Here is a 17,133-nt window from a genome sequence, read left to right on the forward strand (position 1 = left end):
AGGGCAATGAAATAAATGTATGTATGCAGTGTTATAACCCAGTTTGGTGCTTTATAAACATGTATTAATTATAATGTAGAGAGGATCAGCTTTGTTGTGAAAGCTGAATGGCATAAGATACTGGTAACTCTTTAGACTGAAAAATTAAGATTTGTTATTTATGTTTAAGCGACAAAATCATTAAAATTTAAAATAAAACTGAAAAATTAAAATGTTAACATACAATATATAAAGTTACTACTAAAACATATTTTTTTTTTTTTAGATCATATAATATATTATATGACATTTAGATTTTGATATACTTACCATGGTTTTAGGACCCCTGATTGTTTTAGATATTTAAAATATTTTCTAAAAAAAAATTAAATGCTGAGAAATGTTTACATGCGCTTTTGTTGGGTTCTCTTTGATGGGGTACCCAAAGACTTTTCAATGGAGGATTCCACCTTTGCCATTAATATGAAGTTCCTATCCTCTGCATGTGCATAAGTTACAGATATGACATTTATATTTCAAACAAACTTTTCTTGCCTTGTCTACACAATCACACATTGCTTTGAAAAGAGGAGCTTGTGCAAATGCTACTGTAGTGCTAGAAATGGTCATGCAGTCATATATTTAATATATCATACACAACATTCCATATTTCTGGCCACTTGTGCTCTGATTATGCACATGCTTAGATTTTAATGAAAAAATGGTCTTGTACAGTTTTTAAAATACAGGCTGTCCATTAAACCGATTTTGATGGGCAGACTTTATTCACGTGTCATTTCTTCACCTGCAATAATACATTTCTAGCAAATATTTTTATCTATTATTTCTATAGTGTACTTCTGCAGTGATTATACGTCATTTAAATCAGTCCCTGCTCAATTGAAGCTTACAGTGGAAGGTTCAATCACATTCACACATAGCAGCGCAAATTAATGTTTTTTGCTGCCATATTAGTCACCTGTATGAAAATGAATATATACATGTTATTTATTGTATTTGCCATTAGTCATGAGCAAATCTGTCCCGTTTCACAATATTTCGCAAAACTGCATATAAAAGCTAAATATTCTCAAAACACATTGAAGTCAATGGGCATAGATTTTTTATTTGCAGCAATTTTTCTCACTCTAAATGCATTAAAGTCAATGGATGTTTTTTCTTATGACAACTTTTTTTTGTCCAAATGCATTTTTATTAGTCCACAGGCGTTTTGGTTTTTTTGTTTCTTTTAACATTCCAAAATTTGCAGTTGGTATGTGTTAACTATTTTGGTACTCATATCATATTAAAAACTAGCGAAAATATGGAATTAAAATTGCTTAGTGAACATATATATATATTGAGGTCTGTGTAAGAGACCTGGGCCACTTGCTGGGGTACATGTGATTGCCAGCAAATCTCACTAAATAAAACGTATTTTATACATTGGCAAGAAAGACCGTTGTTGATCCAATTATTTTTACCCAACAAATTTAAGAAAAACTTGAAAAGTAGACTACAATATAAAATGTTTCTACTGATGGTAAATTGGTGACAGATTTCTACATTAGCTTTGCAGAGGACATGCTACTATGTAAGCATATATAATACACAAAAGCCATGAATATCCTGTAAATTATATCCTTATAAACGGTGAGTAGTGATGTCATCAGTTATAAACGGTGAGTAGTGATGTCATTTCTGTCACATGACTCACTAAAATTTGTGTATTATAATTAATAAAGTACCCCCAGTTGTAAAATATGAGGATATTAGAAGTCATCTCGGAGTTCCATCACCTGTATAAAAACACTCGGCCTTCGGCCTCGTGTTTTTATATGGTCATGAAACTCCTCGGTAACTAATAATCCTTAAATTTTACAAGAGGGGGTACTTTATTCACTATATAATATATAAAAGCCATGAATATCTTGTAAATTATATCCTTATAAACGGTGACTAGTGATGTCAGTGTTATAAATGGTGAATAGTGATGTAATTTTTGTCACATGACTCACTAAAATTTGTGTATTATAATAAAGTACCCTTGTTGCAAAATATGAGGATATTCGAAGTCACCTCGGGGGTTTAATGACCTGTATAGAAACACTCGCCTTCGGCCTCATGCTTTTACACGGTCATGGAACTCCTCGGTGACTGATAATATCCTTATAATTTACAAAAGGGGGAGTACTTTATTCACTATATTATTTTCTTGTAAGTGGTATGGAAATCTATAGTGAATAAAGTACCCCCTATTGGAGAAATATACAGATATTATAAGTCACAGAGGAGATCCATGACCAAGGCCTTGTGCTTTTTTAAGTCATGGAACTCTAAGATGACTTCTAATATCCTCATGTTATTGAACAGGGGTTACTTTAGTAGAATACACATGTTCTAGTGAGTCATGTGATCTAAGTGAATTCACTAAGCTCTGATTATAACTGATGACATCACTAAGCACCATTTATAAGGATATAAGCTTCAGGGTATTCATGCTTTTGTGTATTATATAGTTATTCTCTTTTCTGAGCCTTATTTACTTCTGTATAGTAATATTAATGGGCATAACTATTGTAGATACTTTGCTGTAAAATTGCGGTTTCACATTGGAGTGTAAATAAATAATACAAAAAGTATTGTAGAAGTGATACCTATATTGGCTAACAATAAAAATACATTGCAAGCTTTCGGAGCTCCAAGGCCCAATCATCAGGCAAAACTTGGGCCTTGATGCTCTGAAAGCTTGAAACACCACAGTTTTCGTTTTATGCTTAACTTTGGAGTGTAGAAACAAGATTAGCCGTTGGATAGAACATGGTGGAATGCTGTTTGGTTTTTCAAAGCAGATCATGGTAAGACAAATTAGAAAGAAATTACTAGCTGTTTCTTGTGGAAATAGGTGTCATTCCTTCAAGTAATAACTAACGTTCCTTGCTTTCTAATCTTGTGAGCCCTTTACTCCACTAACCCTGTTTGCTTTGTGGACATGACAGACTACTCTCCCAACAGTAAACCGTTCTATATTTAGCTACAAGTAGCCAAGTTTTTCTCTTTGACATAAACCTTAGGCATTCCTCTGGTGATGAAACACCAGTGAATTTGTTTAGCTTGCATCTGTCTGTCACTGTACACATGGGCCAGATGTCCGTCTGTAAATTAACACTTTGATGTTTTCAGACCAAATCTACTTTTGTGAACACGGTGTAAAAACACTTTTTGGATATGTCTGCAACATGAAATACTCTTGATTTGCCTTTTATAATCTAAACAGACAATACATTTAATGCTTGGACTAGCTAAGACATTATTTTGAGGTGTGGCTTTATGTACAGGGAGAGAAGAACGGTCACCATCCGTCTTTCATTTTTTTGTTTTTAACTTCCAAAGACAAATGGCACAGAAGGCGTGTCAGTGGCTATAGTGCATTCAGGGAGCATTGCAAATGTCACAACATCTTTTCCTGGCTGCAGCTGCCTCCTGATCATATAAATGAGAAATGCATTGCCTATAGAAGATATTAATGGTGACAGGCAGGAATCACTCAAGAATGCTCACTTCTGCCAGTGTGCTTCTAGAAGACTTACTGCCTGTTTAGAACAAAAGGGCACAGAGATCTGATCGAATGCTAAGTAAATAGCATGGGGGAAAAAGTGACATCTACAATGTTAAACTCAAAAATAGCAGAATCCCACATGATTAGAATGAAAATTTAAAAATCCTTTATTTTTTTTCCAGACAACTGCTTTTTGAATTTTTAGAGATCAGAAAAGTTACTCGACACTAGAACTTAATTATTAAACTATTATTAAAACTTGTGCCATGATAGGTATTGTTTTGCTAAGTATGGTTTATAAGGTTTTTTTCGTTGTTTTTTTTTTTGTACATTTGTTGCTTCACACACATCTATGTGCCTGTCTTCACTTCCAATTGAGTGGCAGTGCAATCAGGTGTATGTAATCAGTAATACAGGGCTATTAAATGGTGACATTGTTTTTTCTTCTTGTATACTGGGTCATACCACAAAATTCCACATGCAGTTGATATAGGAGTCATCACCAGAAAAGCAGGCATCCCTGTGCCATAGTGCAGATATTTCATGACTGAGGCAGTCATTTCCTCCATTATTTTTAGTAGCTATATTTATTTGCTATCTTCAGAATATGAAGGAAATGGGTGCATGTGCCCATTGCTGCTTTTGACTTTCCAATGGTTTCTTATGATCATTTACCCTGAAGTCACACCTCCTTGCTGACATAGTGTTAGATATTCATCTTATAATTATCTAGTTAATAAAGGATCTTTCAAAAGAGAGAATGATAATCCACAAACCACAGAAGATGATGGGGCTTACCGGAAAGATAAGGGTCTATGGGCTCATGTAGCAATGTGTGATCAAAAAAACCCACTGATGTTCTTTTAATTGATAAAGAAAATATGGGGAATCTAATAATAATTTGTAATATGTAAATATATTTAAGAGTAGATGATAAAATAATTTGTGAAATATTTTTATACATCATGGTTCTATACAAACTGACAAAATAAAGAACTGAATGTTCTTACGCATTCCATGCAAAATGTGCTATTCTTTCACCAAGCCGCCCTAGTGTTGCCTTTACTTCAACTTGCACACAGAAAATGAAAGCCATGGTATTTGAGGAATGTTCAGACATTTCAAAAGCGAATGGAACATCTTGTTGTTTTCAACTACTACACAAGGGATATATGTGTATACTTGTTCTATTCCAATGGTTCGTTCTGATGATTCTATCTGATGTTTTGAAAATTTGGGAGTGGGCTAAGTCCACCAAACATACAGGTTTTTATCGACAAGAAAGTAAATACTGTAAGGTAAATGGCAAACAAGACTTTTTTTTGGGAATTTACTGGGCTTTTAATAACCCCAAGCAGCTACCCCATATATTCTATTATAAATCAAGTGCCTGTATCAGGTTTTGTCAGTTGATAGTAGCCTGGAAAAGTGTAATGATGCATATCCATGCTACTATTGGCTAATCTGTGCTGTTGTTGTGCACTTGTTGTGTATTTATGTTCAAGGCTGTGGGGGTGTTTTTGTGACACATTCTGAGCTACTAAAAACAGTGGTGCTTTATGGTCCTATGTGGAATTGCTCAAACAATGCTATGCAGTGATTTAACTTATATTATTTAGAGGTCACTGCAGTTTTGTCTGACAGTTAGCCTGCAATTTGTGAAATTGTCCTTGTGTTTTTACATAGCTTTTGCTGCTTCCATAGCAACATGTTGTTAAATGTGTTTTTCTACATAATTGCATTCCGCCCAGTTGTTCCGGTTTCTGGGCTTGGTATTTAATCAAGGACCACCCACAAAAAGGTGTGGTTAACAGAGCATGGACTGGGTTTTGATTGTAGTACAAGTGGGTGGGGCAGTGCCATTTTTATTATTTTAATTAGTTGGGAGAAATTATTGTAAGATCTTTATTTAAAGAATAAACGTCTTAGCTACTTCTAGTTAAAATCCTTCAAAATAATGGTACCGTGACTCCATAGTCATATAATGACTGAAAATAATCACTATGGGGCAGATTTATCAAAATGTGAGTTTAGATTTTGATAAATAAAAACATATCTATCTATCTCCTTATAGTATGTAGCAATGCAAGCAAAGAAAAAGCAGCATCATTCAGATCCGTTCCTTCCAAGACAGTTCTCTATCACATTCACACAACGCACTGTGAGCCAATTAACCTACATAAATGTGTGACCTTAAATTATTAGCTCCACTTCAGATAGGATTTATGTGAAAGCTGTATGCAATATGTTGGCACATAATACATAATAATAATCTTCTAAGTGTCATCTTAGAATGACTAAATCTGAAAAGGCACGAATGTTAAGTGGCAGCAGTTTCTTTTGCTTTTCTTTGAAGGTCTGCTATGCTTTTGTCATCTGTAATCCGCCATGTTTGGTTATCGCAGAGACCACTCCAAACAGAAATACCAAGTCCAAATATCTGAGTAGTTTTGCTTAAATGGTTTAGTTTGTGTCACCATATAAGTTTTCAAATGTTTAACCAGCTGTCTGCCACTGACGACAACCTCTATGAAGCTGGTTGTACTTGACTTTTAGCACCATAGATACTATGTTTCTGGTTTTCTCATTGATTTATGCAGTATCATGTATTGTCTGCTAATAGGAGGCACAATAAGACCAGAGGCTTATGCAGAAAGGGTTAATTTATGTTTTTCATTTCATTTAGAGATACCTTACCCTGTAAAATGTAGAAAGTCTTGTTTAGTTTAAGACAGAAACAGTGGGTATTTTATTGTTTCCATAGTAAACCAGATAAAAATATATATTATGCTGTTACTAATGGTCCAGCCACACATGCAGATTCGGGAGATTAGTCGCCCCAGTGACAAATCTCCTCTTCATCAGGGTGACAATCTTCCTGAACTGCCTTCCCCCATGTCCTCCGCCGGCTAAAATGAAAATCGGTTGCGGGAAGGCACACGCGGAGCTTCGTTTTCCAAAGTCGCCTGAGTTCTCTCACGAGGAAACCAGAGGAGGGCAGAGGGAAGGCAGTTCGGGGAGATTGTCGCCCCGAAAAAGAGATTTGTCGCTGGGGCGACTAATCTCCCCGAATCTGCTCATGTGGCCTGACCCTAAAGGGGATCTATTGGGAAAGCTTCATCTCACTGAAATAAAAAACGTTCTAATACATTTCTAATAAATTTTGAAATAATCAAGTTATTCTTCACTGTCCCACACCCTGCAACCGCGTGGAGTCGGTTTTTGACGGACAGGCCTTATACATCCTTTGGGGGGGGTTGCAGACTTTGCCTGAGTCTGCCAGAGTCTGAGCTGAAGCTGATTATTTGAGTTGGCTCTAAAACATCTGCTAGGAACATGAGCCCCCCTAAAAGATGTATTAGTCCTACCTTTCAATCAAAATCTGACTGAGACCTCTGCATGAAGAGAGCACTGATCGTGAAAGGTTGCTGAGAGTGAGTTACTGAAATGTAACTTTATCATTTCATAAACTGTACTGCATGTTTGATTGTATTTAGAAAGTGCCTTGTTTCATTTTTAAAGCTTATACATTTTCATTTTTGCAATAGATCCCATTTAATATTGCTTTCTGCATTTGAACCTTATGTGCAGCAGTTAATCCATTTGATCCCATGAAATCTGTTTGTCTGGGCAGAACAATCTAGGTTGCAATTGCCTCGGCCTCTAATCGACAGGTAGAGAAGTTATTGACTGAGTAGTAAGTGGTAGAAAGTGTCATTCTTCTGAGCTGCTTTGGTATTAGCTGGATGACTGGATCAGTTTAGTTTTTATCTGTATGGGGAAAATTGCACAAGATCTGTACCTTAGGCCCAAGTTGCTGATCACAAGGGAGTTTAGTTCCATGTGTTGTATACAGAATTTATCTATGTATATGCTGCTTTGCTGCACTTATGTCACGCATATTAAAGCTTCAATTATATTGGGTTTTGAACTATGCTTTTAAAATGCATTATTTAGAAAGATATTGTTTAGGGCTCTTCAATGCAAGTGATTCAGGCTGCATTACCTTTGAGCAGATCTCAGGAAGAACTGCAGCCCCTTTTTTGAAATTGCGCAGGCAAGTGCCGAATACAGGTAGTTGTGTTCATCTGCGTTTGTTGCTTGCCTTTTGGAAAAAGGTGTTTAATTTCTTTCTTCGTTCTCCTGCAGTGCAATGCAGAAGAGATTCACTGCAGGAAAATGGGGCCAGAAAAGCCCTTGTGTAAGAGCCCTTATAGTTCAGCACTTATGAAAATGTTAGTAGTGTTTTGCAACAGGGTTTCTTCTTACAGCCCCCCAAAATTGAAGTTGCACGTTTTACTCTGAAAGGAAAAGGGCGATTAAATTGAAGCAGACAAGCCCTGGGATGAAGCAGAAGGGGGGGTACTAGTGTAGTAAAGTGAATGTTTCAGAAAATGAGTGGGAAGATTATAAGATGACCGTATAAACAGATGAAAGCATGCATAACAAAATACCTTTGTAAACAACCAATGCTTCCATTTGATCGGTGGCCTCACTTTTCTATGGCTATTATTAATGTATAATTAATATGTAGTATTTTTTATAGCAAAATATTGGAAATTGATCTGACTTCAGGCTCACTCTTTATTTATGTTTACTCTCCCCACAGAAGTTCAACTGACTTGTGTAATGTATTTAAAGTACTAAAATAATGTTTCTTCAAGAGCACATAGATTTCTTTTCCAGACTTTTTAAAAGTACTTACTAAACTATGTTCCACAGTGGGAGAACACATTGAAGAAATTAACTTGCTAATTAAAACCAGCCAAGTTGTATGGTGGTGTATTGATTGCGTAAATACATGCAGAACAATATGGCAACACCAATCTGGCTAGTAATTGGATTAATGTGGTTAATGTGCTTGGATAACCTATAAAACTGAGAAACCGTTTTACCATGTATAATTTGTGTGTAGTTTCTTGTGCTAATGTATTAAATACAATTTAATAGTATTATGTTTGAAAAATGTTTCCTGGTGTATCATGTTTTTTTTTATGTATGTGTTTGAATAGATTGTATTTATAATGCATAAGACATTCCATTCAGTTGATCATTTAAAGCTTTTTAAGTTATTTCTCCTATAAACTCTCTATAGTAAATTGTTCGTAATAAAGTAAAAATCTGAAGGCAGGAGATTAGACTGTTTGGATATGTTCAATACTAAAAAAATTTTTGCCTATGGGACAATTTTTTTATGAAGAGATACTGATTACCTATTGAAATTTAACAATAGATCATCACCTGACTATCTTGAGCAAATCTGCCTAGAAAAACAGGCACATTTCTTGCAAAGCTGGTGTATGCTTCGCCCAAATGGCTTAATTCTGTTATTATGAAAAATATGTTTAAAAATTAACTGTAGGCAGAGAACTTGTACAAAGAGCATAATAATATAGGATCTATTATGATGTTTCAGTCCTTTTGGGACACAAAATGGGACATAATAAAGTCTGTTATGAAGTCCTGGGCTTATATATGGCTTTATCTTGCTCAAGATAGCACCCGGGCATGTGCTATATATAGATAGATAGATAGATAGAAATATATAGATATAGATAAATATAGATATAGTCAGTGAAAAAAGACCGCACTCACAGGACTTTGTATGAAAAAAAAGCCACAAGGGCTGTGATTTTATTCCTCAACGTTTCGCCTATCAAACCTTTGATAGCCGAAACGTTGAGGAATAAAATCACAGCCCTTGTGGCTTTTTTTTCATACAAAGTCCTGTGAGTGCGGTCTTTTTTCACTGAATATATGTAAATTTTACCATCACCAAGGCATTTAACCATTTTATTGTGGCGTGCACCAGGTCGGATTCTTGATATATAGATATATATAGCTTTATATGTAAAATCCCACAGTACCAGCACTCAAACAGATGTGGCCAGCGGTGCACGATCAATAAAGCATGTATGTAGCACGATGGATCAGCACACAATGTTTTGAAATTGAAGTAATAGTGTTTATTTCAAGCAAAACACATTTTTATCCGACGATTTTCAAAGATAATGTCGTGCAACAAACAATGGCTTAAATACCCACCCCCTGAGTGAATTATGGCGCCAACATGACGTCATATAAAAATTTAATCTATTCAAAACTGGGAAGGTTACTTAAAAAAAAGAAATTAAATAAGAATTGTTTTTAACCCTTTGTATTGATTAGTGTATTTATGTGGTAGCTTATATTTATCATCTACTATTCGTTATATTTCTGTGGAGAATTTTTTTTTAATTATTTGTACGATAATATAAATAAATAAATAAATATATATATATATATATATATATATATATATATATATATATATATATATATATATATATATATATATATATATATATATATATATATATAAACCTTTTGCACTTGATAGTCAGATTTGTTCTATAGGAAATACAGATTATAGCCAGAAAACTAGATTACTGCAGTGCGTTTAGTAATATGAATGTGATATTTTAATTGATGACGATTTGAACTAAAAATTAACATTAACATTATTTTCTTTAGTATGATTCTAAACTGCTAAAAATGTTTCATTGCATGTATATTTCACCTGTCACCTTAAGAAATAGTTGCAAATCATTTTCTATGGTGTTGGTTAAACCAAGTAAACTTTACTTACATTATATAAATTATTTAAAGGGGTTGTTCACCTTTGAGATAACTTTTAATATGATGTAGAGAGCGATATTCTGAGATAATTTGCAATTTGTTTTATTTTTTTATTATTGAAGGTTTTTGAGCTATTTAGCTTTTTATTCAGCAGCTTTTCAATTTGCATTTTAAGCAATCTGGCAACTAGGACCCAAATTACCCTAGCAACCATGCATTGATTTAAATAAGAGACTGGAATATGAATAGGAGAGGCCTGAACAGAAGGATCAGTAATAAAAAGTAGCAATAACAATACATTTGTAGCCTTACAGAGCAATTGTTTTTTTAGAAGGGGACAGCGACGCCCATTTGAAAGCTGCAAAGAATCAGAAGAAAAAGACTAACTATAAAACTATAAAAAATAAATTATGTAAACCAATTGAAAAGTTGCTATACAATTGGTCATTCTATAACATAATAAAAGTTACTTTAAAGATGAACCACCCCTTTAAATCATTTTTCCTTCAGTTTGGAAATTAACAAGCAGGCAACCACCATTTTGTGGACACTGTTATTAAGGCAAGCTTTGCATCATCCCAAAATCTTGTTTATGTGACAATATATGGGTCCTCATGCACAAGCACACAATTAGACAGTGAGGAGGGATGGGGATTGTGAGGCGAGCAGTATGATCTAGGAAGTGCTAAATGGAAAGTGAAAGTAATTGATTGACAGCTGAGATTTCAAAATACCTTTTTATAACAGGTATGGGCACTTTATTAAAAAAATTAATTTGGGTTTCATGTTTAATTTAAAAAAGATTTAATTATACAGATTTTTATGTCTGTGTGACATGTCCCCTTTAAGTAATGGAGAAAAGTCCATCTACCATTTAAACGATATGTATGAAGGACAAAGAAAACTGATGATTTGTAAATTGTGTTGTCTGTGGGAATACACAGAGGCAGATAAAAAAAAAAAACCCTTCATTTTTCAATGAGTCTACTAATGAATGCCAAACTCAAGTTGAAAACTTTCATAATTATTAAGATAAGGCTATTAAAATATCTAATTCCAGTGGAAAAGAACTGTTTCTTTGGCTCGGTTAGCCAGCTTTTGCTCTGAAAAATGTTCCTATAATTACAGACCAACATACACAGTTAACAGGACACCTTGACAAGAAAATAAATGTGCACCGATGCATTGAGAACGCAGGAGCACTACCCTGCCAACATGAGAATACAATGGTGATTATGTATGTATAGCTGAATATATCCTCGTAATGTGGACATTTGTGCAAAAGGTTAGATCTACATTCACCAAAAAAATGTTCTATAGCCTTTTGGCTGTTTAGCACCCTTTCATGCAATCACAAGCAATCTGTTACCAAACAAAAAACATATCTTGAGCAGAAAACACAGTATAGGAGTTTACTCTTATTTCTGACATCACATGTAGTACTGACTGCTAGATAACATCTAACCGTTTGGTGGTACTACACAAGATTTTGTAGGATGGTGCGCCTGTCGGAAGGGAACGCTGTATGCTTATTCTTCATCCAATTAAATAAAATCTGATGGAGACATTTCATTGAAATGCATTGACTATCGGATATAAGTGTATGAACAAGACTTTATTTAATTTGACTTGAATTGCAGCTGTGGGAATCATATTATGTATAATCCTACAAAATCGAATGCTGTACTTTTGAATCACAAGATTTTTTGGGTCAGATAAACTCTCTTGTGTAGTTTAGCAGAATTATGTTACGTTGTCAATTTTGGAATAATAATCTGTAATAATAGAAACACCCACTCTCAAAGAATATACTTTTCTGTCTGTGCCACAAATTCTTTCAGACCATGCTTATGAGTAGATTAAGATGAACAGCAAGACTCCCTTCAGTCAGTCACAGTACTCCCCATTTGCAACAGTACAACATAATAGGATGGGTAAAGGGAGAATGATTCAAACATTTCTATTTCAGGGAATGTGGCAAAAAGCAGTCCTACGGTACATCAGGTAACCATGGGAGACTCGCAATGCAGGGTCAGTGTGCACCAGCTCAGGGGATTGGGTAAGTGATCATTATCACTTGGGATTGTGAACATTTATCATTCCCCCCCCTCCAGTGATTGAACCCTTTCTTCTCCTTTAATGCAAAAGCTATAAAAATAAATAGTGGAAAAGACTGGAGAAAAGTCTGATCCTGCCAGCAGCCGCCCATGTGAATAACTAGAGTGAATGAGATTTGTCTGACCCTGTACCCATGGAGTTTTTTGTTTTTTTTGGGGCAGAAAATACAAGCATTTTCAGGACAAATTCAGCTGCCTGTGAGATTTATTCCTGTTACTACAGGCATTGGGCTGCTACTGTGAGGATTGGTCTTTCCTCTTCCTGGCTCATGGTACAGCAGTGTTTTGGACCACATTGTCTTTTTTGGGAGAGCCACAGAAATTGAATGCCATTCGTGAATAATATAATAATATATTATAATAAACAGCTGCTCTTTATTAAAGGGAAACTGTCATGGGGGAAAAAAAATTAAAATGTTAATAGTGCTGCTCCAGCAGAATTCGGCACTGAAATTTCTCAAAAGAGCAAACAGATTTTTTTATATTCAATTTTGAAATCTGACATGGGGCTAGACGTATTGTCAATATCCCCAGCTGCCCCAAGTCATGTGACTTGTGCTCTGATAAACTTCAATCACTCTGCTGTACTGCAAGTCGGAGTGAAATCACCCCCTCCCTTCCCCCCCCCCCCCCCCCGCAGCCAAACAAAAGAACAATGGGAAGGTAACCAGATAACAGCTCCCTAACACAAGATAACAGCTGCCTGGTAGATCTAAGAACAACACTCAATAGTAAAAACCCATGTCTCACTGAGACTCCTTCAGTTACATTGAGAAGGAAAAACAGCAGCCTGCCAGAAAGCATTTCTCTCCTAAAGTGCAGGCACAAGTCGCATTACCAGGGGCAGCTGGGAAATTGACAAAATGTCTAGCCCCATGTCCAATTTCAAAATTGAATATAAAAATAATCTGTTTTCTCTTTTGAGAAATGGATTTCAGTGCAGAATTCTGCTGGAGTAGCACTATTAACTGATGCGTGTTTTCCGATGACAAAAGCCCATATACACCTTATTCAATATTAATTAATAGCAGCAAAAGTACTTAAATATCTAGCAATCTTGATTTCTCATATAGCAGCCATAATTAAACCACCTTAATAATGAACTATATATCCCTATACAAAAACACCTATTACAGGTGGGGGATAGTATGTTTAAAAACAAAATAACTTTCAACTTTAATGCAAGTATTTTAACATGAATTTATATAGCACCAACATATTCAACAGTACTGTCCAGTATATGGGTGTAAACATTAACTATACAGATTACATATAAAAGGCAGAGACCAGTTCAATTGGAATTGAATATTTAATAAAAGTAATAGACAATACATTTCAAACATAAGCTATTAGTTTTGCTCATTATTTACTGGTTAATATAGTCTCTTAAAGATATTATCACTCAGGAATCAGGAATGTAGTCTTACCACCAGTTTAATATGTTGAATCTCCGTCAGAAGCTGAAAATTTGCTTGTGGGACACTTAGGGGCCCATTTACTTAGCTCGAATGAAGGAATAGAAGAAAAAATACTTCGGATTTCGAATGGTCAAATATGGCTACTTCGACCTTCGACTATGACTTCAAATCGAACGATTCGAACTAAAAATCGTTCGACTATTCGACCATTCGATAGTCAAAGTACTGTCTCTTTAAAAAAAAAACTTCGACCCCCTAATTTGCCACCTAAAACCTACCGAGGCCAATGTTAGCCTATGGGGAAGGTCCCCATAGGCTTCCTAACAATTTTCTGATGGAAGGAAAATCCTTCAATCGATGGATTAAAATCGTTTGAACCGTTCGATTCGAAGGATTTAATCGTTCGATTATTCCTTCAATCATAGGAATAGCGGTAAATCGAATATCGAAGTCGAAGGATTAACATTCGGCAGTCGAATATCGATGGTTAATTAACCCTCGATAGTCGACCCTATGTAAATCTGCCCCATAGTTGAAAGGATGCAGCTTCTTCTCATTAACTGTCCATACAGTACTAAAAAGCCAAGTCAGAGAAGAACATTACTTTTATCTGAAAATACCCTGTGTGCGTGTGTGTATGTATATGTGTATGTGTATGTGTGTATATATATATATATATATATATATATATATATATATATATATATATATATATATATATATATGTGTATATATATATATATATATATATATATATATATATAATCAAACAGAATGGAATGCACAACCATTAGTATGCAGAAACCTGGGTGCTAGTCTGAGAAGTATGTAGACAAAATGCAGAGATTGACAGCACTCCAAGGAAATACATCAAGTCAAGAAAATTTTTCTTTCCCTGACGAAGGCTTCTGTGCGGAGCCAAAACGTTGGATCACCAATAAATCTCCACTTTCATTTGAATTATTGACTTGATGTATTTCCTTGGAGTGCTGTCAATCCCTGCATTTTATGAATGTATGAATGTATGTATGTGTGTGTGTGTGTATATGTATATGTATGTGTGTATATATATATATAATCATGCTTAAATGCTCGTAGTCAGCTGGTTATTTAGCATTTAAATAGAAAAGCTTTCTCTACACAGATTTACAATGCACCGACGCACACTTCCATACAGGCTATGGGCTCTGTTACAGCAACAAGGACATATATGTAATATTACAAAAATACATACATAAAATATATAGCTGCAAACCATAAATAAAATTAACAGAATAAAAACAATGTACGTCACAGGGTAGTAATTTCCTTGGTGTCCACTGAGGCAAAGTGGTATAATGGCCACACAATACAATATTTATATTTAATATTTATTTCTATATTTTAATATAGCTTTAGAACTTGCTAGTACCAAATATTACTATAGAAATATGAACATACTGTGGTCCGTAGGGGACCAGTCAAAATGAGGGATATCTGATGTCATAACCAGTGGGTACAGGTTGGTTCTGTTGGTATCCTTAGAAAGAATGTCATACTGTATACTCATGACCAATATGTGTTTTAAAAGGCTTTGAGCCCTAAGTCAGAGGTTATATATATCTATTTAAGCAATGCATTTATTGTTTCATTACTGACTCCCAATGCCTCCATCTCTTTATTCACCAGCCCTTTCCTTTCATCATCAGCTCAAAGGGAACAAGCTGTTATTGGCTTCTTGCCCAAATGATGTGGCTCCAGATAGTCCAGATAGTTATTTTATCATCATCATCATTTATTTATATAGCGCTGTCAAGATACACAGTGCTTTAATTATTTGCTTTGTGCCATATTATTAACCCCTTTAGTACAAGTGTTGTCAATGGCCGTAGCAACCTACATTTTGGGACAGCATCAGAGTCAAATGGTTGTCTATCTAATATAAATAATTCTAAAACAAGTGGACTTGCTGAGTAATCATTGAAGACGTTTCACTACTCATCCGAGTGGCTTCTTCAGTTCAACTGACTGGTGTGGGAAATCATCGGCATATAAACTCTTCCACTAATCCAATCACAATGGCAATTGTAAAGGTTGGCCACACACAGGCCGATAAAAGCTGCCGACAGACCGTGTCGGCAGCTTTTTGGCCCGTGTATGGGGCTTCACCGATCGAGATCTGGCCGAAAGTCGGATGGGACGAAAAATCCCGTCGGATCGCGGTCGCATCTATTCGTTGATGTGGTCCCGCGATCCGACCACCCATTAATATTCGTTAGGATCCGATCGTTGAGCCCTAGGGCCCACGGTCGGATCAGCCCGATATTGCCCGCCTCAATCTTCATAGTCAAATTGGTTGTCTAATTTGTTGGAGCTTCTAGTAACCATGGCTTTAAAAATATTAAAGGGAAAAATCTTTATACTGGAAATCAGGCTCCGTACTCACTCTTATTTTGTGCAACAGGTGAAATCTTTACCTTTAATGTAGCAACCCATAATTACCACTTTTTTGTAGTGATTAATTGGTCAGAGGTGCTTGCTCGTTGGCATCTATGTTTACTACTGCAGGAATTTGTGAATTACTTTCCAGTGTTATCGATTCTCCTATCAGAAAACCTCACTTGCATTTTTGGAACCGTCATAAGAGCATTGTAATTGCTATTGACAGCAGTATCTGTGTGTTCCTTGCTATTCTCTTTACTTCTGGGTTTCATGGGAACATGAATTAACAGACCTGTGAAGCAAAACTTGTTTAGTAAACCGTTAAACTAGAAACACTCATGTGGTGCATGTTTGTATCAATGACTATTCCTCCTTGGGAGCAATAGGGATATTGTATGTGTGTAAGTGTGCCACATTAATATTAGCGTGGGATAAGGGAGTGCATGTAACTAATAAGGAGAGGGATAAGTGGAGCCCTTTAAGAACTGTTATTGTGAATTTAAAAGGGAAATTGTGTGGGTATTAGCTCTTTATAACTGGTAGAATAAGGATAAGAGCCAATGTATCGGTGTAACCAATCGGTATATAATGGGGGGGGGGGGGAGTGAAATATTATATGGATGCGGGCCCTTTAGCAACAGTGATAATTTAGTTATAGCTATTTTTATAGATAATGCTGATGCTATGATTTGTAGTCAAAGAGTTTTATACATGCCAGAGTATCTTTTGATTCAGCAATAAATGTAAAGAGGGATTCCAAAGAGGCTAATGAGCAGAAACACCAATCATCATACCTTATGCACCTGGAGTCACTAGATGTCTAACAGAACAGAACACTACTTCCTGCTGTTCAGCTGTCTAACTCTAAATTAGTCAGCGACTTGAAGGGGGCCACATGGGACATAACTGTCCAGTGAGTTTGTAATTGATCCTCAGCATGCGGCTCCGATTCAAAAGCAAAAGGTTATGGACCATGTGGCCCCCCTCAAGTCACTGATTGGTTACTGCCTGGTAACCAATC

At 35.6% G+C, this 17,133-nt stretch overlaps 1 protein-coding gene across 7 annotated transcripts in view; it reads left to right on the forward strand.

The window, feature by feature from the left end:
• lin28b.L (lin-28 homolog B L homeolog) overlaps positions 1 to 17,133 on the forward strand; it is a 100,924-nt gene that overhangs the window by 64,043 nt on the left and 19,748 nt on the right. For 4 of the 7 annotated variants that reach the window (XM_018263361.2, XM_041563007.1, XM_018263362.2 and 1 more), the window contains one exon: positions 12,126 to 12,215. The exons of 2 other annotated variants lie outside the window; for them this stretch is intronic. In XM_018263361.2, the coding sequence (XP_018118850.1) occupies positions 12,126 to 12,215 (90 nt within the window). The remainder of the gene's footprint in view (positions 1 to 12,125; positions 12,216 to 17,133) is intronic. One more of the 7 variants, XM_041563008.1, reaches the window with a different exon arrangement.

The sequence above is a fragment of the Xenopus laevis genome, chromosome 5L (genome assembly GCF_017654675.1).
Source record: "Xenopus laevis strain J_2021 chromosome 5L, Xenopus_laevis_v10.1, whole genome shotgun sequence".
Taxonomy (NCBI): Eukaryota; Metazoa; Chordata; class Amphibia; order Anura; family Pipidae; genus Xenopus; species Xenopus laevis.